General features: G+C 44.8%; 1 protein-coding gene across 4 annotated transcripts; it reads left to right on the top strand.

The window, feature by feature from the left end:
* On the top strand, positions 1-22,427 carry TMPRSS2 (transmembrane serine protease 2). Of its 4 annotated transcripts, none has more exons than XM_064702265.1 (15): positions 1-79; positions 6,661-6,817; positions 8,011-8,081; positions 8,937-9,135; positions 10,038-10,121; positions 11,653-11,802; positions 12,779-12,908; positions 13,360-13,470; positions 15,044-15,087; positions 16,107-16,281; positions 18,513-18,688; positions 19,670-19,765; positions 20,358-20,500; positions 21,346-21,498; positions 21,680-22,427. In XM_064702265.1, exons 3-15 carry the CDS (start codon positions 8,067-8,069, stop codon positions 21,689-21,691), a joined length of 1,488 nt encoding a protein of 495 aa, XP_064558335.1. In that variant the 5' UTR covers positions 1-79; positions 6,661-6,817; positions 8,011-8,066; the 3' UTR covers positions 21,692-22,427. The 4 variants fall into 4 exon arrangements, with proteins under 4 accessions (XP_064558335.1, XP_064558507.1, XP_064558251.1 ...); XM_064702437.1 differs by lacking the exon at positions 1-79 and adding an exon at positions 190-386 and having other exon boundaries at positions 11,683-11,802; XM_064702181.1 differs by lacking the exon at positions 1-79 and adding an exon at positions 190-386.
* Positions 22,428-23,668: the final 1,241 nt, after the last annotated feature.

Here is a 23,668-nt window from a genome sequence, read left to right as displayed (position 1 = left end):
CAGGGAGTTCAATAAACAGGGCACAGCCGCCGCACGCTGGGCTGGAGCAGCGAAAGCCAAACCCGGGAGTTTTACACGGGTAGGGGGCTCAGACACCGCTTCCCCTTTCGGGAGGAGGAGGGCTGGGGGTTAGGGAAGGTTTGGGAAGGGAAGGGCAGCCCGTGTCCCTGCGGGCCCGCCGGGCTGTGGTGGGCCCCGGGGCCGGGGCGGGCAGCGCCGGGTCCCGCCCGCCGCGGGAGGAAGGGGACGGGCGGGCGGTGCATCCACCTGCGGGCACCTGCCCCAGCCCCTGCCCCGCACCGTGACTCCTCCCCGGGTAGCACCGCCCGCTCCCGGCTCCCTCCGCCGCCTCCCAGCCCCTGCCGAGCTCCCGCAGCTTCCCCCAGGTAAGCGCCGCTCTGCCCGCCCTCGGCCTCCGGAGCCACCCGTGAGGGAATCGCCATCCCGGCCGCGGCGAGCTGCGCCGTGCTGGGGTTGGTTTTTAGCTAAAAAACTTCGCTGTGCTCTTGGGGGGGATGAGGAGTGGGCACGGCAGTGTCTGTAAGCCCCGTCCCGCGGGGGAGGCGCTGGAGGAGTGAAAAGCGAGAAGCGGCTCTCCCGGTGCCCCCCTGCTGTCCCCGGTGTCCCCTGGCCGCAGCCGGTGTCTCCAGGGCGAGATGCGGCGCGATAAAGTCGCGCTCTCCCGCGGGCCGGCGTGTAAGGGAAACCGGGAGCGAAGGAACACGGAGGAGGTGGATGGGGAAGCTGGGATAGCCGGGAGGTAAAGACACACAGAGAAGGTGGACGGGGAAGCCGGGAGCCAAAGGAGCAGGGAGGAGGTGGATGGGATAGGCAGGATAACCGGGATAAGCGAGAGCCAAAGACTCACGGAGGAGGTGGATGGGGAAGCCGGGATAGCCAGGAGCCAAAGGAACACGGAGGAGTGGATGGGGAAGCCAGGATAACCAGGAGCCAAAGACACACGGAGAAGGTGGACGGGGAAGGCTGGATAGCCAGGATAACCAGGAGCCAAAGACACACGGAGGAAGTAGATGGGGAGGCCGGGAGAGTCGGGATAACCGGGACCAAAGGCGCAGGGAGGAAGGGGATGGAGAAGCCAGGATAACCGGGAGCCAAAGGAACACGGAGGAGGTGGATGGGGAAGCCGGGATTGCAGGAAAAAAGGGGATGGGGATAGCCGGGATAACCGGGAGCCAAAGGAGCAGGGAGGAGGTGGATGGGGAAGCCAGGATAACCAGGAGCCAAAGACACACGGAGAAGGTGGAAGGGGAAGCCAGGAGCCAAAGGAACACGAAGGAAGGAAGGATGTGGATGGGCGCTGTGGGTTCAGTGAGAGCGCGGTCCGAGGAGCCGCAGCGGGGAAGGTGCGGACGGAGGGCTCGGCCAGAGCCGGCCCAGCCCGCACCGCTCCAGGTGGAGCTTGTCCATCTCCTGCCCTGGTGATGAAGGGTAAAAGATTGGGCAACCTCTTCAAGGTCGCAGAGAGAGTAAACCAGAGCAGTGTTTAGCTCAGGGGCCTCTTCAGTGTGTATTGATGCATTGTGTTTCAGCAAAAGTGCTAATTTGGGGTCAAAGTTGGCACAAAATCAAGTGATTTTGGAAAAGTAACTTTTAGAAGAGCTGTACGGTTGAAACTTCTGTGCCAAAGCTTTGCATGCTGATGTGAACCCAGTCCACACCTCCTCGCAGGTGGCTTTGTGTTCATTGCTTACTTGGACCTTGAAACTCAACCTCAGCTTCCTGGGTGGGTGGGTGTCTGTCACACTGAGCCTTTGTCCTAAGTGGCCCTGTTTGTCCTGAGTCAAGTGACACTAATGTCTCCAGTGCTTTAGAAAGGGCCCAAGGAAGCAGCTTGGAATATTTGCATCATCTAGGTAAATATTGGGTGGGGAAATGTTGTGTGTGGCATAAATCAGTGAACTGGGAAAATGGCAAGTTGTGGCTTTTACCTACAGGTGAAGCCAAAAGACAGGTGGCTAAGATAAATCTGATGTCAAAGTAGGACTTCATGTGCCTTTTTGCCTTTCTTCCTTTCATTCTTAAACTGTTAAAATTTATTCTGGCTCATAGGACAGTCAACCTAGAGCAAATCTATCACGGCAGCCTAGCGTGAAATTGGAAATAAGTTGGAACTACGTTCCTGGATGTTGATGGAAAAACAGAGCAACACATTATTGTGGGATGCTGGTCAAAATATTTGCCTTAGAGTTGCCAGTCCTGAAGATCTGGGCTTTTCCTCCTGTGCAAGTCCAGGGCTGGTCCTCACTGAGCAGCTCCAGTGCCTGTGCCTGCAGCAGTGTTTCCCCCAGGCTTTGATGTGTGCATCCTGAAACCCTTTCTGGCAACAGGAGCCTCCCCGTGGAGTGAATTCAAATCTCCTGCCAGCAAGATTTGCTTTTCACTCTTATCTGCCACAGACCTCTTAGAAGTGGTTTGCAGCTCCTCGGGACCTGTAGGTCACGGGTTAAAAATCGCTGACCTGGACAGGTATCTAAATAAATCTGGTTTGTTAACATTGCTGGGTTTTATTTTCCTGCAGTGTGGGTACCTAGTGCTGCCTTATTCACATCACATTATTTGCAGCTCAAATATGGTGAACAAGTGCTCCTGAGAGGTTTATTTCCTTGCAAGTGACTGTCAGTGACATAGACACTTGAATTTAGCCAGAGGGTAATAATCAAATATGAAAATGATTAGCAAACATTCTTCTGCCAGAAAGTTATTTGCTTATGCTTTGGAAGAAGGGCAAGGGCAGAACCTGAGATGTCATATAGGGGAAATAAGAATCCAAAGGCCAAGCTGGCTGTTGCTCCTCGTGTGATCTGGTTGTGGTTTGCAGTTGCTGCCTGAGCAATGGGCCCATCTCCTACCATGCCAGAGCCTCTGGTTCTCCTGGGCTCTTGGTCCTTTCTGGTTCAGAAATGGCTGGTTTTGGAGGGTCTTGTGCCCCTCAGCACCCACTCAGTGAAATGAGAAAAAAGGACAGAGGATTTCAGCCTCCTTCCTCACCCCACTGCTCCTAACAAAGCACGTTACGTACTTGTGACACACTGAGTTTCAAGTAAATATCTGTTTTCAGACAGATGATGATAATAATAAGAAAATTATTTGTAGTATGAGTATGGCATCCTACAACTTTTTAAAATGTGACTGCTACCCTCAGCGATTTTTAATGCCTCCTTTTTTTAGCACATGGAAGTAGAATTAATCTTGATTTCCTGGCCTGGGAAATATTCCTATGGACTTCAGTGAGCTGCTGCTGATAGGGCTTATCAAGAGGCACTGCTTTTTAACACCTCTTGATAAGTAGTTGTACATTCTAATGGCTTTTTAGGAGCTAATCTAGAATAGCTTCAAAACTATTTCTTAGGAACTGTGAGAAGGATGAGGTTTTATTTGTGGCAACCTTTCAGGTAAATATTTGCACAGTCTCACAGAGTTCTCTGAAATACTTGTGATGTTACTGCACAGGCACGCTGAATAGAGCTCACCTCAGTTGAGGTTTGTTGAAAGGCCAGGACACTGCAGGACCCTGATTTTGATGACTTTGAGACATTCAGTCAATTGTCTTTGATCCCTGCCAAAGGATAAATGGAGTAAATTAAAGTCATTTTTTAAAATCATCACAATAAAAATACTCAGTGCCACTTCCTGAAGAAGTGTCTAGGAAATCTTGTTAATGAAGTGGCATTAAAAATCTTATTTATCTCCTTTCCTTCTTCATTCATAACTGGATTTTTTTAAACCTTTCTATACTTCATGTGCAAGTCATCATAATTTTTAGTACTGACTGTTAAACAGCAATCTTCACTATGTTTCTTTCCTCCTGTCCAGGTGACAAGCAGGAACTGTCCTGTGAAAAGTTCATAAAAATGAATCTGAAATCACCTCTTTGCTTGTTTGCCCTCTTTTTAATTCTTGTTTTAAATTTTGTTGCCCCACTAACCTTTTCTCCACACCGTCATATCATGATTATATTATGTTCACATTTATGTTGTTGAAACTTCTAGGTGGTCATAAAATGGTTGGAAATAAATAAAAAAAGCAAGTAATATTTCCTTTCTGGCATCATCAATGCCATAATGTGTTGGCTTGCCCTTCTTTAAGGTTGAGCTTTGCACTGAAATGACTCCCTTGCTATCTCAGTGAGTTCTGTTGCTTTGCTGGATACAGAGAATTATTTGGATGGAATTTTGGTTGCGGTGTGTTAGGTTCATGTAGAATGTTTTGGATGCTTTTATGCTTCCTCCTTTTAGAAGATGAACTTGACTTCATTCATTTGGGCTTTGACTCTTCTGTCCTCTTCCATCTCTGCTTACATGTGGCTGCTTTTATTTAGGTCTAACTGTGAAGAACTAGTTCAGTGTTTTTTTTTTTTTTTATTGTTCTGGGGTTTCTTTTTCAATTGTTGATAACCAGCACAGGGCTCAGCAAACAGCTGATGTTGTTTCTGTTTCAGGAAATAGCCTGAAACACCTATTGGAGCAATATGTAAATTTGTAAATGCAGGAAGCAAGCTGTTTCCAGTATAACTCTGCCTTCTTTGGCCAGTTGAATTCCCAGTGTTGAATTAGGATATCTGGAGGTAGTTATTCCATCCTATTGACTTGGGCCTGGAAACAGCCTATGGGGATCCCTGTGTAAAAGCTTTGGAAACCAATAAACAATTATGGCTTGGTGTGTGCTGAGGAAGGGCTGTTATTCCTTGCATGGAGAGCCAGGGTAAAAGGCAGCAGGTCGGGTGTCATTACAAAATCCTGCTTAGATTTTTAGGGTTTCTTTGCCTTTCATTCTGCCTGTTGCCTCCTGGCCAGCAAAGGGCACAGGAGATGTGAGGGGGCCGTGAGCTGATGCTGCTGTAATGAGGCAAAATCAGGGTCTCATTTTTGCCCAAAATTCACCAAAATTCAGTGAGGGATTAAGAAGCACGTGGTGATGAGGGCCATGTGCAGCTGAGCAGCACAGCTCTCCAGGACACAGAGGGACTGTCACTGTGGCAGGGAGGAGAACAAGCTTCTGCAGGGCTGAGAGTCTGGACAGTCCATTTTTGATTAAATAGGATGTTGACAGACAAACTGTGCTGCAACTTTTACTTAAAGACCTGATTTGCAGAAATCTGTAGAAAAAAATAAAAAATGCAAAAAAGCTATTGGATTGAATTTGTTTTGAATTCATCTAATATTTTTATTTTTTGTATTGTTGTTTGGCTGTGTTCCTCTTTTGATTTCAGTTTTGACAAATTTACTGGAAATAGTGATGCATTCCTTTAATCTTAATGACCCATGATTAAGATAGCATAAAATTACCACTCCTAAGGCATATGTAAAAATCTTGGATACTTCAAATTGCAGCTGCCAGCTGAGGCAACACATTTTGCTTTATTCATCAGTGAACTGTGTCAGTGGTGGCTTTTTACTCTTTTGTCACTTCTGTCATTAGAAACAGTGGCTTTTTTCCTGTACTTTGAAAGTATTTCTTTTATGGAAGAAAAACCCACTCAGTTTGGGACCTTCTGTGTTGCTGGAGGTGTAAATGCTAGTTCTGCTCCATCCATACTGAAGTTTTTGAAATTTAGGGGCAGGACTGATGGGTCCTTTTCATTATTTGGTGCTGGAAGGTGATAGCAAGCCAACCCTCAAACCTCTGGTACCCTGTGACACCTTGAAGCTCTGATGGGGGAACTCCACCCCAGTTCTCTTGCCTGGGACCTCCAGCTCCCTTTAAAGGACTCCTGAAGTTTGTTTTTTTCAGAAGCACCCAGTAAAGTGTTGTAATAGCTGAGCAGACCTCAGGAGGAATGAGGGCAGTGAGAGGGAAGGACAGATGTACATTCCCACTGAACTCTTGTGCACCATCAGAGTGGGTTTAGCACACTTTTAAATGGTCTTTTTAAATTTATCTGATGTGTGAGGTGAGTTAGGGGCGAAATATTGGACTAGATAAGGCAGACCAGTCCCTTGTAGCTCTCCAGTTGTTGGGGAGTGTTTGATGGTCACTTTGCTTCTCCATGACCCAGCTTCCTTATCTGAGAAGCTGTTGCACTTCCCTTGATGTGTTTGTAAAACATTTTGAAGTGTGGGAGTGATGTGTGCTTAGGAAAACCAGATTATGTCATTATTGGATGCTACAGATTGATTTTTTGTCTGAAACATTTGCAAAGCTAACAGGAGTTCAGTGATTTTGGTTTCCTGTAGTTCTAAAACACTGGCAAATATGTAAATATAAGTATAATATAATATAGGTATAATATAATGTAATATATAATATAATATAATATAATATAATATAATATAATATAATATAATATAATATATTCCTCTATTTTATAACAGGGAAAGTGTTATTAATCAGAAACTGGATAGGAAATAGATTAACAAGAACTAAATTGGGAGTGATGGTGGAACACCAGCTAAGCAAGACAGACATTTTTTTCCTCAGTTCATTTGAAAACCAATAAAACCAAACCAAAACCACTCCCAGAAACTCCCCCCAAAAAGTGAGGAACATTCTTCTCTGTTAATTTGCAAAGCCTTTCAAATGGTAATGTGAAAAAATTTCGGATTTTTTTTTGGTCATAGTACCTGTTGGCTTATCTCAGAATCACAACTTCTCTCTGGTATCACTAAACCTCCTAACCCTTCTATTCCTTCTCCTTTTCAGAGAACAAGGAACAGAAACAGCTTCCTGTGATTTGTTTGTCCCCAAGTCTGGGCAGAGCTGCACTTCCCCACTGCTGTGAAGAGCTGGGCAAGGATGGATGGGACATAAAGCAAAGCAGAAGTCCTGGAGCCTTAGTCACCAGTCTGATGGACTTTCAGTGAGTATGAGTAAGGCTCACCTGTGTGCCACACAAATAAGTGCAGTGGTGCATTATTTACATGTTTGCTGATAAGCAAATACCAGCATCAGCCTTCCTGAAGTGTCACAAAGGATTGGCACGCTTGAGGGGCTGAGCAGCTGCTGGAATCTGCTTCAGTGACATTTGCAGTTCAGTTTTGGGTGAGATGATGCCTTGACAGTGGTTTTAAAGGATAACCTATTACTTTGGGCTGAATTATGTTGTGCTTTTACACAGCTGCAATGTGCAGGGTTTTGCCCTGCAAGGTAGAGACAGGTATTTCTCAGTGCAGGACTGAGGCACTTTCTAGGCTTTTTTTTTTCTTGTAGAGCAGCATGAGAGGACTCAGCAGACAGCAGCATTTATCAGAATGATTTCTTGTGGAGGTCTATAACTGCCTATTTTAGATCTGCACCAGCAAACATTTTTGTATTTCTAGTGTCTGTGGCAAACATTTTCCTATTTCTTGTGTCTGTGGCAATCAGTGGTTTTGCTCAACGTTAACGTTTAACTTTAAAATAAACTGCTGGATGCTTGAAACATTCAGTGCAGCACCTCTCTTTACCCCTGTTTGCAAAACCCTCAGTATTGCTGTGGCACAATTTCCCTGCAGTGCTTCTCTCCATGTTGTTGGTTCAGTGGCTACAACACACAGCCAAGAAAACAACTCTTTAGAACACATAAGAGTGAAAAAAACGTGGCCTGTGGGGGCTGCAAGTATCATGAACTGGTTGAATTTGTGTTTGCTGATGCTGTGCTGGTTTCTGTGTCATAAACCTCAGAGAGACACTTGAGTAAGTGTTGAGAGAGGGCCTGGCCATGGCACTGACACCGTGTGGGTCCCTGCCAGGAGATTCTCTGACTCTGGTTCTGCCAGCCAGAGTGAGCACTGACTTGACCTTCTCAGTTTGTGCTGCCCTCGTGCTAATGAATAGTTGCCACTGTATAATCCTCAGGCTTGCATTGAGAGGCTGCTGAGATCTGATTTCATGCTGCACCTTGGTTTGTACCCTCTCTTCAAATGCTTCCGCTTGGTTCGGAGTTTCAGTGTTTTTTAAATTTGTTTTATTCCCCCTCTCTGCAAATCTGGCCTTTTTCCAAAGGGAAAACTGACAAGAAAGCTGGACAAAGCCTCCAGTGGTGATTGTTTTCTTTTTTGTTTGTTTGTATAGGTTCACACTTTACTCCCCAACACTTGAATTGTTTCCGTACTGTTGACAAAGGAAAAATGACCTCTGCTCTAGTAAGTAAACAAAAATATTCACAATATTCCTTTCTCACTTTTTTTCTTTTAATTTGGTTTTATTTCTTTACACGTAACAGCCCATTGAGCAATGTCCTGATTAACAAGTCTTTTAAAACATGGACTATTTGTTGTGTTTCCTTTTTGGCAAAAAGGGGGAAAGATGCTGTGAGGCAGGTGTAAGAGCCTCGAATTAACCAACATTTCAAGATATTTTTAGAGGAGATTTATGCTTTTGAGCTCATACTTTTGATTTTTTTTTTTTTAAGCTTGTTTTGGTGGGATAGGTTAGAATGGCTACTACCTAGTTCTTAAAGCTCTTTGCAGGATAAGTATTCCTGGAATAGATATTCCAGGATAAATATTCCTGTTGGAGGCCAGTGTGTGTCAGAAATAGCTTAGGTGTACCTGGTGTTGTCACAGCACAAAATGGGGCAGTAAGCATTTATCCTGGACCTGCACAAAGGCTGTTACTTGTCAGCATTTCTTTCTGTGCTGGTGCAGCCCACAGCTGTCCCTGCTGGTTATTTCTACCTTGTCAGACGTCCCAGGGCAAGCATTTGTGCAAAAGCTTGGGAGGGCTGGGCTCAAGAATCCTTCTTAGGCTGGGCTGCTATGGAAAGCAAGATCAGGAGACTGATCTTGTCAGAGGATTCCCAGCCTCACTCTGTGCTATTTTTATTATTCAAACCGTGAGGTTTTGGCCATGTTCTGTGAATCTCTCTGTCTGTGTACACTGGAGTCCCCAGTAAGTGCTCTGTGTGCGTGGGGTGTATTTTACAGAGTGGCACTGGGAGGTTTTTTGTCCTTGTTTCTCACTCTCTGCTGTTCCCTCCCTCCCCACACCACCCTCAGGGTCCACCACCGCCATACTACGAGAACAGGGGCTTCCAGCCAGAGCCCCCCTACGCTGCCAGGCCGGCAGCAGGTGCTCACCCCTACCCACAGCTCTTCTCCACAAACCCTCCCTCCGTGCCAAGCTACATCCCCAGGGTTGCCACCCACCAGTCCACCAGGCCAGCAGCGCCCCCACCCAGGAGAACCTGTGCAGCCAGTAAGTTTTGGGGGGGTTTCTCCTGGTTTTGTGTGAAAACCCACTGGGAATATTTCTCTGTCTGCTCTGGGGTACCCTGACCCCCAGGGCAGCACTGACTCTGACCCTTGTTCATGGAGAAAGTTTCCTAAACTTCAGGACAGACTGGAATCCACAAAAGTGTGAAATAGATTATAGAGATTTTGTAGAGAAATCGAGGTTTTGGGGTTTTTAGTTTGTTGTGGATGGAAGCAAGATGGAGGGCACAGGGTGTTGTCCTGGGTTTGGTCTTCATGCTTCTTCTTCCTCCTTCTCCATGGGCTTGGGTGGCATTTTGTAATTGGGCAGAAAAGTCCCCATTGCAGCTTTTTGGGATCAGTTATTGGGTTAAAAGGGAAAATAATCCAGGTGTCAGTTCTTCATTGGATAGTTTAGTCTTAAAAGACCTTGTACCAAGAGATTGTTGGCCATTTTGTGCCTTCTAATGAAAAGCTGCAGAACTCACAGCAGTGGGACTGTTTTACTGATAAGAAATAATAAACACCTGAGTGTGAACATGCAACACCATCTCAAGTGCCTTCAATCCAGACCCAGAGAAACCCACAGCTGGTACTGCCACAGTTTTGGACCTGAGATTTGTTGAAGTTAGATAACAAAGGAAAGGGACTTTCCCTTCCAAGTTGTGCATTGAAGGAGCCGCTTCCTTCATGCCTTTCTTCCTGTTGGGAAGAAGTGACAGCTGGCTGGGGTGCTGGTGAAGCTGGGGGCTTTGGGAGGAAGGATGGTGGAATGGGGAAAAGTCAGGCTAAAAACGACTGATTTTAATGTCAAATAAATAGTTCTGGTGGGTGGAACTTACTGGTGGGTGGAAATAACTTTATTTGTGAATCTAATTTCTCTTTTCCTCCTTGCTTTCACTTCAGGTCTAAGGAAAACCATAATAATTATATTATCTATATTAATAGTAATTTGTTGTGCAATTGCTGCTTTCTTCATCTGGTATTTTGGTAAGTTACTTTGTTTTCCTTTTTTTTTAAAGAAAATATGCATTAAACTTTTCAAGTTAGATATATCCAGTCTCATTTTATGCTTTATTCTGAATTAAGGACAGAAAAGTCTTTGTTGCTTTTCTCCTAAGAGATGAACTAATGCTGCTTCTTAATGGCTCACTTTTGTTTGTGGGTTAAGGGGTTTTTTTTCTTTTTTTTTTTTTTTTCTTTCTTTTTAATGCTGCTGTTACTTTCCAAATTTGAGCTTCACTTAATTTCAGGTGAAGGGAGGGGATTGCAATAAGTGTGCAAACCTTAACTGCAGGAGTGTAAATGGTCAAGATGTGTTTTGCTTTGCTAAAATGGGTTCTCTCTTGGAGCAGAAGTCATTTACACCCATTTATTTGTCTCTGTGGGGATTTTATGTAAACATTGCATGAGCCCAGCCTGTCTCAGCACTCTAAGTTGTACCATGGATGTTTGCTTTGGAAATCATCCCCAGCTGGGGTGGCTGAGCTCTGAAGCAGGGCTGGACCAATTCTGTTCAGCTCAGATGAAATTTGCCTTGTGCTGTCTTAATTTAGCTTTCAATGAAAGCTGTTTTGCTAAAAAAGCAGGAAACTAAAAATCTGGTGGTTTTAGGAGCCTCTCCTTTCCATTCTGCTCAGGAGAAGAGAAGGAGAGATCCAGTGGAAGGTGTCCCTGGTGATTGCATCAGGGTTGGACTAAAATGATGTTTAAAGACCCCTTCCAAACTATTTTATGACTTTAAGGGAGTCAATTTAGAACTATTAGGATGACACTTTGTGTTCTTAGGGGCATTTTTTTGACTCATTTTGATTTAAGCAGGGTGAGTGTAATCTTTTTTCAAATGAGATCAAAAGTACATAATTGAGGCACTCGGTCTCTTCATCCTTTTCTACGTGTTAACACTTTGCCAGTGCAAAGCTGACTCTTTTCTGACAACTTCATGGTGCCTGATTATTCAGGGGAGGCCAGTGGCCCAAACCCAATCAGCTGCACCAGAGACTTGATCTGTGCAAAGGACAGAGCAATACATCTCTGCTGGGGCAGGCTGGGTCCCTCCCACCTCTGGGTTTAAGAGCCACTTCCAACGTTTTGCTCCATCAAAGTGGGAAAATCTTTGAGAGCTGGGCTGATGTGGGTGGTCACCAATTGTTGTGGGTCCCAGGATGAGGTGAGAGATGAGAATTGACTCCAAGTTCTTAGAAGGCTGATTTACTATATTATCATATCATATACTAAAACCATACTGAAGAAAGAGAAAGGACACATCAGAAAGCTAGAAAGGAATGAATTATAAAAACCTGTGACAGACAGAGTCCCAACACAGCTGGGATTGGGATTGGTCATTAATTAAAAACAGTTCACACAGAACCAGTCAAACATGCACCTGTTGGTAAGCAACCTCCAAACCACATTCCAAGCAATCAGATAATCATTGCTTACATTTCTTTTCTGAGGCTTCTCAGGTAGAAAAATCCCGGCGAAGGGATTTCTCATAAAATATCACAGTGACAATGTGCAGCCTGGTGGCTGTGTTTGTGTCTCCCTGCAGTAGAGAACAACTGTCTGAGCTCCCTGATTGAGTGTGGCTCCTCAGGGGTGTGCATGTCCCCCTCCCAGTGGTGTGATGGAGTGAGCGACTGCCCCAACGGGGAGGACGAGACCCGCTGTGGTGAGTGACACCAGCCAAGGGCTGGGGGAAATTTCATCAACTGCAGGAGCCTGGGGGCAGATTGCCCTGTACAGAGCTTGCCTAAGCTGCAACAAGGCTGTTTTAGCCCAAGGTCTGTCTTTAAAATGGTTTAGGATGTGTGTTATGTATAGATACTCAGTTTGTTTCCAGCCCGATTGAAAAGCTGAAATAAAACGCTCAGGGGTTTGAGCTGCCTTGACTTTGAGTCAGTTTTTAAAATCTCACCTTTTAATTTGAGTGGGGTTTGTGCAGAACTGGACCTAGAACTTGTCCCTGGATGGAACAGTCAGTGGTGACTTCTCAGTAAGCTTCAGGTGATAACAAACCTGGTGGTCTTCACTCAAGCATGTATTTTTCCATGTATTTTGTATTCCTCGTTCTCCTCTTAGTTCTTCAACTAACTCATTTGTGTAAGAAAGCCTGGCCTAATCATTGCTTTGAACTGACAAGATGCCAAGGGAAGCTTTAGAGCTGCAGGTAGAAGGTGGAAAAACCTTGATTTGTCCATTCCAGAGGTCTGGCATCTTGGGTTGTGCCAGTGCCACACTGGAAACTCCAGTTGTGCTTTAAATTCCCTCTGCAAACTTTTATTCAGCACATTCTCATGCAGGGTTAGCATTTGCTGGCAGCTGTTCCACCCCATTTGGTTGAATAATGGCTTCTTGGAGAAGCCTGTTCCAATCTGTTCTTTTGCTTGAACTATTTTTTATTAAATTCTTGTGCAAGTAAATACATAATGGGACGTGGAATGTCAGAGCTAATTGCTTCTGGTTACATTCTTGCTTTACAAAGCACTTCTCTGGAGAAATTTGGTGTATTAAGAGATGATATAATCTCTTAATAATAAAGATGGGTATGGGTAACTACTTCCAAGAAGAGAGAGCAGTAATAATAGCATGTGGTGTTCTTAGTTTCCTTTTTTTTTTCTTTTTTCCCTTTATTCCTTTTCTGGCAGTTAGACTTTTTGGACCAAATTTTATCCTGCAAGTTTATTCACCTGTCAGCAAATCCTGGTATCCTGTTTGCCAAGATGACTGGAATGATGATTATGGGAAGATTGCATGCAAAGACATGGGCTACAGCGTGTAAGTGCAACCTCTGTCAGCCTCTGCTCAGAAAAAGAAAGGTTAAAATTTCCCTCTTGCCATTTTTAATGTGTCTGAGACTTTGCTGTGAAAATGTACTGGCAAAGGCATCTCTTCATCTTGCCCTGTTACATGAGATGCATACATATCAGGTAAAATTTTTATATAAATTATATAAATATTATATAAAAATAAATTTATAATATATATTTATTTTAAATATATATATTTATATAAATGATATAAATAAATGATAGAAATATTTTAACCCAGTAACTGTGGCTGGGCTGCACCACCAGGGTTCCACGTCCACAAAAATAAATATAATAAACAAAAATAAAGATTTCTAGTGCTGTCATGTCAGAAGCTCTGGCTTGGCACAGCTCATTGTTATCACTTGTTTGAAGGTGAAAGTACTGCTAGGTTTCATGGTGGACTTTGTGTTTTTTAGGGATACATATTTCTACAGTCGTCCGGTGGCACCTGATGTCAGCTTTAAGAGCTACATGAAGCTGAACACAAGTGCTGGGAACATAGACTTGTACAAGAAGCTGTACAGCAGGTATCTTTGGTTAATAAAATCCTCTCTCCTTTCATCCAGGCTCTCTGCAGATGCTGGAAGAGGTGCAGGTTCTGCCTGCAGCACAATGCAAGCACAGTGGGGATTGTTGGAGGGAAAGAGACTTTGCTTTTAATCTGATTCCAGCAACTGTTCTTCCGTCTTTTTAAAAACACAGCTGTCATTTTTCCATCCTCCCTGTCCTCTTCTAAAAGAAAAAAGTGTCCCATCCTCTGTGCTGCCTAGAAGGCTGCCATTCAAAGGTGTTTTTCTAAGGCTCTCTGACCAGCAGCAGGAGTTTGTGCATGGTGACAAGAGCTACAAGCTGCCACACATGCACAGCAGCTGGCACAGCCTTTCTTTCAGTCACATGAACACACAGCGTGCAAAAATGGATCCTCACTGTGGAAAGCTGTGATGGTGTTCACAGGGGTCTTATGTTGAAGGAAGAGACAAGGATCTGACTCCATGTTTCAGAAGGCTGATTTATTATTTTATGATATATATTACATTAAACTATACTAAAAGAATAGAAGAAAAGGTTCTCATCAGAAGGCTGGCTAAGAATAGAATAGAATGATAATAAAGGTTTGTGGCTCACCTCTCTGTCTGAGCCAGCTGACTGTGATTGGCCATTAATTACAAACATCCAACATGGGCCAATCACAGATGCACCTGTTGCATCCCACAGCAGCAGATAATCAATGTTTACATTTTGTTCTTGAGGCCTCTAAGCTTCTCAGGAGAAAAAATCCTAAAGAAAAGATTTTTTCCTGAAAGATGTCTGTGACAGAAAGCATCGTTTTTATTATCATTAAACCACTCTGAAGTTCCAGTGTCAAAACCTGTAGACTGCTGTGCCTGCAAACTCCCTGCAGCTCCCTTGTTTAGTTCTTCTGCAACAACTTCCTAAATCAGCTCCACTTTCTCTCTTCATCTTGCTTCTCAACAGGCTTACAAACCTTTTGTGCTCATGCCTGCAGTGTCCCACAGGAGAGTTTTGGTGAATGCAAGGCATGGTGGTGTCACAGACATCTTCTATGGAAAATCCTTTTTTTAGGATTTTTCCTCCTGAGAAGCTGAGAGGCCTCAGAAACAAAATGTAAACAATGATTATCTGCTGCTGTGGAGTGCAACAGGTGCATCTGTGATTGGTCTCATGTGGATGTTTGTAATTAATGGCCAATCACAGTGAGCTAGCTCAGGCAGAGAGCACGAGCCACAAACCTTTGTTATCATTCCTTCTTTTTCTATTCTTAGCTAGCCTTCTGATGAAATCCTTTCTTCTATTCTTTTAGTATAGTTTTAATGTAATATATATCATAAAATAATATATCAGCCTTCTGAAACATGGAGTCAGATCCTCATCTCTTCCCTCATCCAAGAACCCCTGTGAACACCATCACATGTTGGAGGCCAGATGGTGAAGAAAGGAGGGAACCCTCTGCGGGAAGATGGGGCTGAAGGCAGGGCATGTATCTGGAAAGGGCAGAAAGCAGCTGGAGGGTGGGTTTAGCTTTCCATTTCCTTCACTGAGTGCCTAAGATGCTGTTTGGTATTTTTATTTCCCCTGCAGTGGTTCCTGTGCCTCAGAAAGAGTGGTTTCTCTGCGCTGCATAGGTAACTCCCTGGCTTTTGCAAACTTCTGCTTCTTCATGCTTTGAAATGCCCTGGCTGTCAAAACCTTTTGGACCTGAGGCATTTACTGCTGCTTTTGCATGGCCAAATGATTTAACTCTGGTTCCCAAATAATGCAGTTCTAGGAGCAGGGTGGGAGAGGAGACAAGGAATACAGTGGATCCCTAGTTGCTTTTGTCTTTGCTGCCTCTGGTTCCTTTAAATGACTTGTGGTGGCGCTCCATATCCATCCCTTAGCAGCTGCATTGGGATGTCTGTGGCACATTTGCTCTCCAAGATTCAGCAATTGGGTGGGCAGTGCATTTTTGATGGTTTGATTCCTGTCCTGAGGACTCTCCTGGCTGTTGGCTGCTTTGTTGCACAGCAACAAACAAAAACCCAAAAAAAAAAACCCAAGAAGAAAAAACAAAAAACCCCCAACCAAAAACAAACAACCAAACAAAAACCCACCAAAACCCCCCCCCCAAAAAACAAACAAACAAACAAAAGGACCCACAAAAAACCAAAAACAAAAAAACAAACAAACCGCAAAAAACCCCAAAACAAAAACAAACAAAACCCAAAGAACCCATAAAAAATCAAAATAAAACCAACCAAACAAAAAAACCCAAAAAACCTAAACGCAAAAACAAACAAAAAAAACCCCAAAGAACCCACAAAAGCAAGAAAAAAAAAAAACCAAACAAAAAAACCCAAAAAACCCCAAACCAAAAAAAAAAAAAAACCCCAAAAAAACTAACACAGTGTCTGAATGGCCAGAGACTCCTGAAGGGTGGGAAGAGTTTATGGTGAACCAAGAGCAGCAGTTAGCAGGTAGGGTTTGCAACTTAACGAGGGTCTGGGCAATGGCAAACTTGGGATTTGGTGTCAGGGCAGGGGTTTGAGCTGTGCTGTGCCCACCATGGTGTGTGCACCCCTCTCTCTGCCAGGGGAGCCTGGGGTGCAGAATCCACCTCCCAGCCGCCTCTTTGATGAAGCTCTGTGTGTGCCTGACCTTTCAGAGTGTGGCATGGCCACCAAGAGCGCGAGCATCATGAACAGGATCGTGGGCGGCAGCGGCGCCGTGCTGGGCCAGTGGCCGTGGCAGGTCAGCCTGCACGTGCAGGGCACCCACGTCTGTGGGGGCTCCATCATCACCCCACACTGGCTTGTGACAGCAGCACACTGCGTGGAAGGGTGAGTCCCCCTCTGGTTCACAGAATTCCAGAATCACTGGGTTGGAAGAGACCTTCAAGACCATCGAGTCCAGCCCAGCCCCAACTGAACCCTGGCCCCCAGTGCCACATCCAGGCTTTGTTAAACACACCCAGGGATGGGGACTCCACCACCTCCCTGGGCAGCCATTCCAGAACTTTCTCACCCTTGCTGGAAAAACCTTTTCCCTGCTCTCCAACCTGTATTTCCCTTGGTGCAGCTCGAGGCTGTGTGCTCTGGATGTGTCAGTGCTGCTGCAGAAAGAGCCCAGCCCCAGGTGAGCACAGGCACCTTTCAGGAGCTGTGCAGAGTGATGGGGGCAGCCCTGAGTCTCCTTTTCTCCAGGCTGAGCACCCCCAGCTCCCTCAGGGCTTCCTCATAGAGTTTGTGTTCCCAGCCCCTCTCCAGCCTTGTTGTCCCCTCTGGATGTGCTCAGTGTCCCAAGGTCCTTCCCAAACTGAGGGGCCAGAGCTGGGCACAGCACTCCAGGTGTGCCCTCAGCAGTGCAGGGGCAGAATGACCTCCCTGCTGCTGGGCACTCCATTCCTGATCCAGGCCAGGAGCCTTTGGCCTTCTTGGCCACCAGGACACACTGCTGGCTCATGGTCAGTCAGCACCCCCAGGTCCCTTTCTCCAGCCACACTGTCCCCAGTCCATAGCATTGCAAGGAGTTATTGTGGCCAAAATGCAGGACTCGGCACTTGGATTTATTAAACTTCACCCTGTTTGCGTTTCTTCAAGCTGAAATGCATGAATTTATTCAATTCTCCCCACTTTCTCCCTTAAAACTGAATTTCTCCCCCCCACTTGGCATGCAGGTGCTCGGGGCAGTGTTTTGTCTCTGTTGTAAATTTGAAGTATTAAGGGAAGATTGCTTCTGGAGGAGGCTGGTTGCAGCTCATCTGTCTGCTTTCTACAGGAAGACTTATTTTATATTTTGCCTTATTTACAAAATGAAATGGGTGATGTTGAGCACAAATACCCAACCAATTTAATGTAAACTCAAGGCACCACATTTAATGCCAGCCTGTACAATGTTTCCATGAAGATGTTGAATTACACTGTGAGAAAACCCAAAGGGAACTCCCCCCTCCAAATTCTCAAATATCACACTGCTGTAGATATGATCAATTTAAAGATGCCTGTGCCATTTATTTCTTCCTATCTTTTTGCCACAGGGTAGTAAAGTCCAAGTCAGTATTAAATACAGATTTATATCTATCCAAGGAGCACTTTATGTAGCCATCAACAAGAAAAATAGCTGCTGCTTTGTACATTTTTCACCTATAAAAGAGAGTTCAGGGTTCTGTGGTGCCCTCAGAAAGGGCAAAAATTTGTTTAAAAGGTGGCTGCTTCTGTTAGAGGGAAAACCCAAAAAGCAAAAACATTGTAATGGTTGGTTGGCTGGATCACAGTTGAGGCTGAGGTAAGGAAGAATATTTGTCCTTAACCTTGAGAAAGGAATGCAAGTGTTGATTTCTACCTGGAGATCTTATCCCTCCTTTGTTGTCTGGATTTGAGCTCTGCAGTGTGCAAAAGCTTTGGGAATGGCAACCAAGCTGCAGCTGGCACAAACCTGGTTTTCAGCCTGATCTGGGTTTTTTTTTGGAGCTGGGGTGACTTTCAGGCACAACTGCCTTGGCACTTCTCATGGAGGGAGTTTTAACACTTGTGGCAAATTTTCTATTAAGCTTTTGTAAACTGTGCTGGAGCACAAGAGGCTGCTTAAATAGCATGCTTAACTTTAAAAAACCCCACCAAAACCCAAAACCAGCCTAAAAAAAATCCCTGGTGCTTTCAAGATAGTGAAATTCTTTCACTAGATCATGTTTTTACTAATTCTGGCTTCTGCTGATACCAGTGACATGTGAGACTTCAGAAATACCTGCCTGATCCCTCAGTCATGGAAATCAAAAGGCTTCAGTGTTGCAGTCTCAGACTTAATTTGTTGTGCTGAGTGATTAAGGGGATGGGCAGTGATACTTAACCCACTGCAAAGATTTTATTTAATATAGTTTTGAAACTAGAGCCAGGTTTTTTTCAAGTTACATGTCTGGCAATTTGTTTGTCTTATTCTTCAAAAATGGTAGTAAAATGAATGTGCATTTTTGATCACACAAACATTTGATTACATGAAGACAGTTTTTTGAAGGCTCTAATCCCTGTCTTGTCACCACAGAAGGAAACCCTGAGACCTTTTCTTTGTTCTGCAGGCGACTGTCTGACCCACACAGCTGGAGGGTTTATGCTGGGATTCTCAATCAGGATGAAATGCTCTTCAGAAGTGGATACAAAGTCCAACTGATAATTTCCCACCCAGATTATGACACGGACTCCAAAGACAATGACGTTGCCCTTATGAAGCTGGAGACACCACTGAGTTTTACTGGTGGGTATTCTGCTCCTCTTAATAAGGGAAAAATCCAGTGGCAGTGAGCACACCCTTTAAAACTTCTGTATTTCATCAAGCAATCCTTGTAGACACTTAGTGGAAGAACACAAAATGATCCTAAATGACCCTAGAGGCAGAGGGCACAGCCTCTGATTTCCTATACAGGATTTATTTAAATCTATGACATGGATAGGGGGTTTGGGCTCATCTCAATGATGTATTTTTGCCTCAGGATGCTCTGTGGTGCTTCAGTTTAGCCACTGCTGTGTGTGCAGACAGCTACAGGTGCAGTGCTGGAGCTGCTGATTAAATCCCAACTCAAGTCATGTCAAATGATGGTCAAAAAACCCTTCAGAACTCAACATTACAAGAAGTTTCTTTCATAAAAGCAGATGTAGGTTGTTTGTAAGCAATGAGTACAGAATAAAGAACAAGCCATTATTTCAATTTGAAGTGCTTTTTGTGTACAGGCCCTTTGTGTATCAGTGCATCAGTTTAAAGCTACCAGGAGTGATCTGAAAGGGATTTTCTGCTGGTGAGAGCAGGGAGATTCTGTTCTCCAGGTTTTTGTGCTGCACACTTCCTGTATATATCAGTACTGAATCCTGCTTGTCTTGTGGTTATTTTCAGCAGATCTTTGCAAAGAAAATGCAGAGCTGTAATTTTCAGAATTTTTTCTTCTTCTTCTACTGCTCAGAAGCACTGGTGTTAATTGTTTTATTTAACCTGATGAATTAAGGTAGAACCACTAACTGCTTGTCCCTCACTTTGAGGTGGAGATGGGGTAGGTTTGAGGTGAATATGAGGTAGGTTTGAGGTGGAGATCAGGTACCCCTTAGGGAAAGGACAGCTGGTAAACTTTCTACTGCTTCCTGCATTAGAATGCAAAGTACAGAGGGAATGCATGGTGTGTAAGTGATGGCCATTTCAATTTATTTTGAGTTCTGTCTGAACATCCATCTTCTGTTTGTTTTGCAGAAAATGTGAGGCCAGTTTGCCTGCCCAATCCAGGAATGATGTTCCAGCCCAACCAGCAGTGCTGGATATCAGGGTGGGGAGCAGAGTACCAAGGAGGTAAAAAGTGCTCCTGGAATATTTTGATCTTTCACATAAACCAGTCTTCTTCATCCTAAGAATACTGTTGCATGGGCTGATGGGGCAGTTTGAATTACATCTGTTCATACACTATTTTTTTAAACCATTTTACAACCCCCAGTATTTACCCAGGGCATTCTGTCTCAAAGCAAGTTTTGCATTCAGCAGACTTCAAAGGGACCCTCAAATCAGTACTTTGGGCCAGAAATGCCCACCCAGGAGATAATTCTGTGCCCCTGCTGCAGCAAGGGTTGCTGTGTGCCAAGCATGTCCTGTGGATATGGGAAAGGGCAGGAGCTGCTCCTTTTCACCACCTCAGGCTGAAAGAGAATAATGCAAATAAATTTGCAAGACTGGAAAAAGGAAAGGGAGGAAAAGGGTTTTTTGGCATAAGAAAGGTGCTGGGGGAGGTCCTCTTGACCTCTTGTAAACTTCTTACATCTTAAATTTCCATCCTGCTGCTTCTGGGAAGTTTATTTCATCTTGGATGCTGGGATTTTCTGTAACAGCAGAGTAATGTGATGCTGATTCTGGTTTTGTCTTTGCACGTTTGTGCCTATTCCAATTCCAGGTAAAACATCAAATAACCTGAATTACGTTGCGGTGCCCCTCATAGAACGTTCCAGGTGTAATGCTGTTTATATCTACAATGGCATGATTCTGCCTACAATGATCTGTGCTGGAGACCTGGCAGGGGGAATTGATTCCTGTCAGGTAATTATTCCTAATTAATAGCTAGTAATTGTATAAAAGATGAAATAATCTGATTATTTTTGTGGCCTTGCTAGTAGGTTTTTTTTATCTTTCTCTCGTTCTTTCTCTCGTTCTTTCTCTCTCTCTTTATCTTTCTATCTATCTTTCTCTCTATCATTCTAGCTTATCTTTCCCTCTTTCTTTCTTTCCCTCTTTCCCTCTTTCCCTCTTTCCCTCTTTCCCTCTTTCCCTCTTTCCCTCTTTCCCTCTTTCCCTCTTTCCCTCTTTCCCTCTTTCCCTCTTTCCCTCTTTCTTTCTTTCCCTCTTTCCCTCTTTCTTTCTCTCTACCTACCTATTAAAAATAAATCCTATGCACCCCCAAAATTGAAAATTTGCATTACATCTGCTTGGGCATCTGGTTCTTTTGGTGGTGCATCCCTTTAAAGAGGAGAGCTTTTGTTTCATCATCTGAATGGCTGCCAGTGCTGAGTTCTCACTAAATTCCCAAGGGGGGGTGAGGCTCCTTTTTAATGCTTCAAGGATGGTTTGTTACCTGGTACTTGAAAGTGATCAAATGCTCCTGATAACCACAGCATTATTATCTTTATTATATATTAATCACAGTGTTGTGGTTGTGAACAATAAAGCCAATAATGCCAATCTTACTTAGAGGGCTCTGGACAAATTATTTTCATCCCATTGGAAGCAGACATCATTTAACACCAAAATTGCCACCATATCTTGTTTCAGTGACTCCCTAAATGGCAGGTGGGTTTATATTGAACCCAAAGCTGTGTTCCTGGGTGAAATGGGTTGTGTTTTTCCTGGTGGCTGTGTCACTGACAAGGTGTTTGTGTCCCCTGCAGGGTGACAGTGGAGGTCCTCTGGTGACTCACCACCACTCTGTGTGGTGGCTGGTTGGAGACACCAGCTGGGGCAGTGGCTGTGCCACTCCCAACAAACCTGGAGTGTATGGGAATATGACTGTGTTTACAGACTGGATTTATAAAAATATGCAGGTAAAATATTCAGATTTTTTTTTCATAAATTTTAAGGCACCACATCCTGAAACGTGGTTCTACTTAAAAAAAAAAAAAGTGACTTGCATGGTAACTAAACTGTTTTGTTGGGAAGCATCCAAGTGATTGTTAAGACAGAACTTGAACCTTTGTTTTCTCTTTTGTTTTGTCTTTTAAACAGGCAAACAGATGACAACACTCTCATTGCTAATCGATGTTCCTGAGGACAAGAATGAATGAAGCCATGGGAGCCTGGGATATTTATTCACTTTGTGGTTGATTTTATTTTTCCTCTTTGATTTTTCTTTTTAAAAGTAACATGAAGGATTGCACACTTGGTTCTGTGCTGGCTACAGTGACAGATCTTAATCAGTGAAGGATTATCACAATGAGCACCTTTCTTCTCCTTGTGGTGCTTGGCAGACTCATTCTGTCAGCTGCTTGCTGAAATGTCTCTCTTTTGTTGAGTAACTTTCACTTGATGATCAGGCTTATAATGACAATTTCAATCAGAATTTGATTTCAGATTTTCGTAGCAGGATGCTGAGAGAGTTGGTTTAGTAGTTTTTAAATTAAATGTTAAGTAATGTGAATGTTGAATCTCCGAGCTGCTGGTTGGCAATTTTAAAAGAAATTAATTTTTTTTTTAGTATAGAATTACAAAATGGTTTGGGTTGGAAGAGACCTTAAGGATCATCCACTTCCAACCCCGCTGCCATGGGCAGGGACACTTTCCACTATCCCAGGTTGCTCAGAGCCCCATCCAAACTGGCATTAAACACTTCCAGGGCTGGACCATCCTCAACTTCCCTGGGCAACCTGTTCCAGTGCCTCACCACCCTCACAGGGAAGAATTCCTTCCTAAAATCTAATGTAAATGTGCCCTCTTTCAGTCTGATGTCACTAGCCATTGTCCTCTCACTCCATGTCTTTGTCCACAGTCCCTCTCCAGCTCTCTTGTAGTCTCATTAAGGACTGGAAAAGGTGGTGAGATCTCCCCAGAGCCTTCCAGAGGCTGAGCAACCCCAGCTCTCTCAGCCTGTCTCCACAGCAGAGGTGCTCCAGCCCTTGGAGCAGCTTTGTGACCTCCTCTGGACTCGCTCCAGCAGGTCCATGCTGGGCATCCCAGAGCTGGATGCAGTATTCCAGGTGGGGCCTCAGGAGAGTAGAGGGTGAGGGATATGATGAAGGGAATTTTTCATGCACTACAGTGCAGGCACAGAAAAAAAAAAAAAAAAGTCACTGTCTATTCAGGTAGTTAAAAATCCTCAGGATCTCAACACAGCCGTCAGTCAGAGTCAGACTGGTGCAGTCTGGCTGCCTCAGACCTTACAAAAATGTGCCTTAAGCTGCTCTGAACCTAAAATGGGAGAGTTGTCCATGTGGGATTTGGAGAGGGATGTCCCAGGCAGGGATGCTCTGGACTGGGATGCCCCAGGACAGGGATGTCCTGGATAGGGATAGGCTGGGTAGGAGGATGCCCTGGGATGCAGGGATGCTCTGGGCAGGGATGTCCCGGACAGGGATGCCCCAGACAGGGATTTCCTGGACAGGGATGTCCCAGCACAGGGATGCTCCAGGCAGGGGTGTCCTGGATGTGCCAGGCAGGGATGTCCTGGACAGGGATGTCCTGGACAGGATGCCCAGGACAGGGCTCGGTCAGGATGTCCAGGCAGGATGCCAGCAGGAGCCAGACAGGGATGCTCTGATCAGGGATGTCCCAGGCAAGGATGTCCCAGACAGGGATGTCCTGGACAGGGATGTCCTGGACAGGGATGCCCCAAACAGGGATGTCCCAGACAGGGATGCTCTGGTCAGGGATGTCCCAGGCAGGGATGTCCTGGACAGGGATGCCCCAGACAAGGATTTTCTGGACAGGGATGTCCCAGGACAGGGATGCTCCAGGCAGGAGTGTCCTGGATGTGCCAGGCAGGGATGTCCTGGACAGGAATGCCGTGGACAGGGATGCTCTGGTCAGGGATGTTCCAGGCAAGGATGTCCCAGACAGGGATGTCCTGGACAGGGATGTCCTGGACGGATGCCCTAAACAGGGATGTCCCAAGCAGGGATGCTCTGGACAGGGATGCTCCAGGCAGAGATGCCCCAGAGCTGCAGCAGGAGCAGTCTCAGTGCTGAGAGGTCCCTGTCTGAGCACATTGAAGGTGACTTT

Source organism: Zonotrichia leucophrys, chromosome 1 (genome assembly GCF_028769735.1).
Source record: "Zonotrichia leucophrys gambelii isolate GWCS_2022_RI chromosome 1, RI_Zleu_2.0, whole genome shotgun sequence".
Taxonomy (NCBI): Eukaryota; Metazoa; Chordata; class Aves; order Passeriformes; family Passerellidae; genus Zonotrichia; species Zonotrichia leucophrys.
This window is presented reverse-complemented; position numbering and strand designations above follow the sequence as displayed.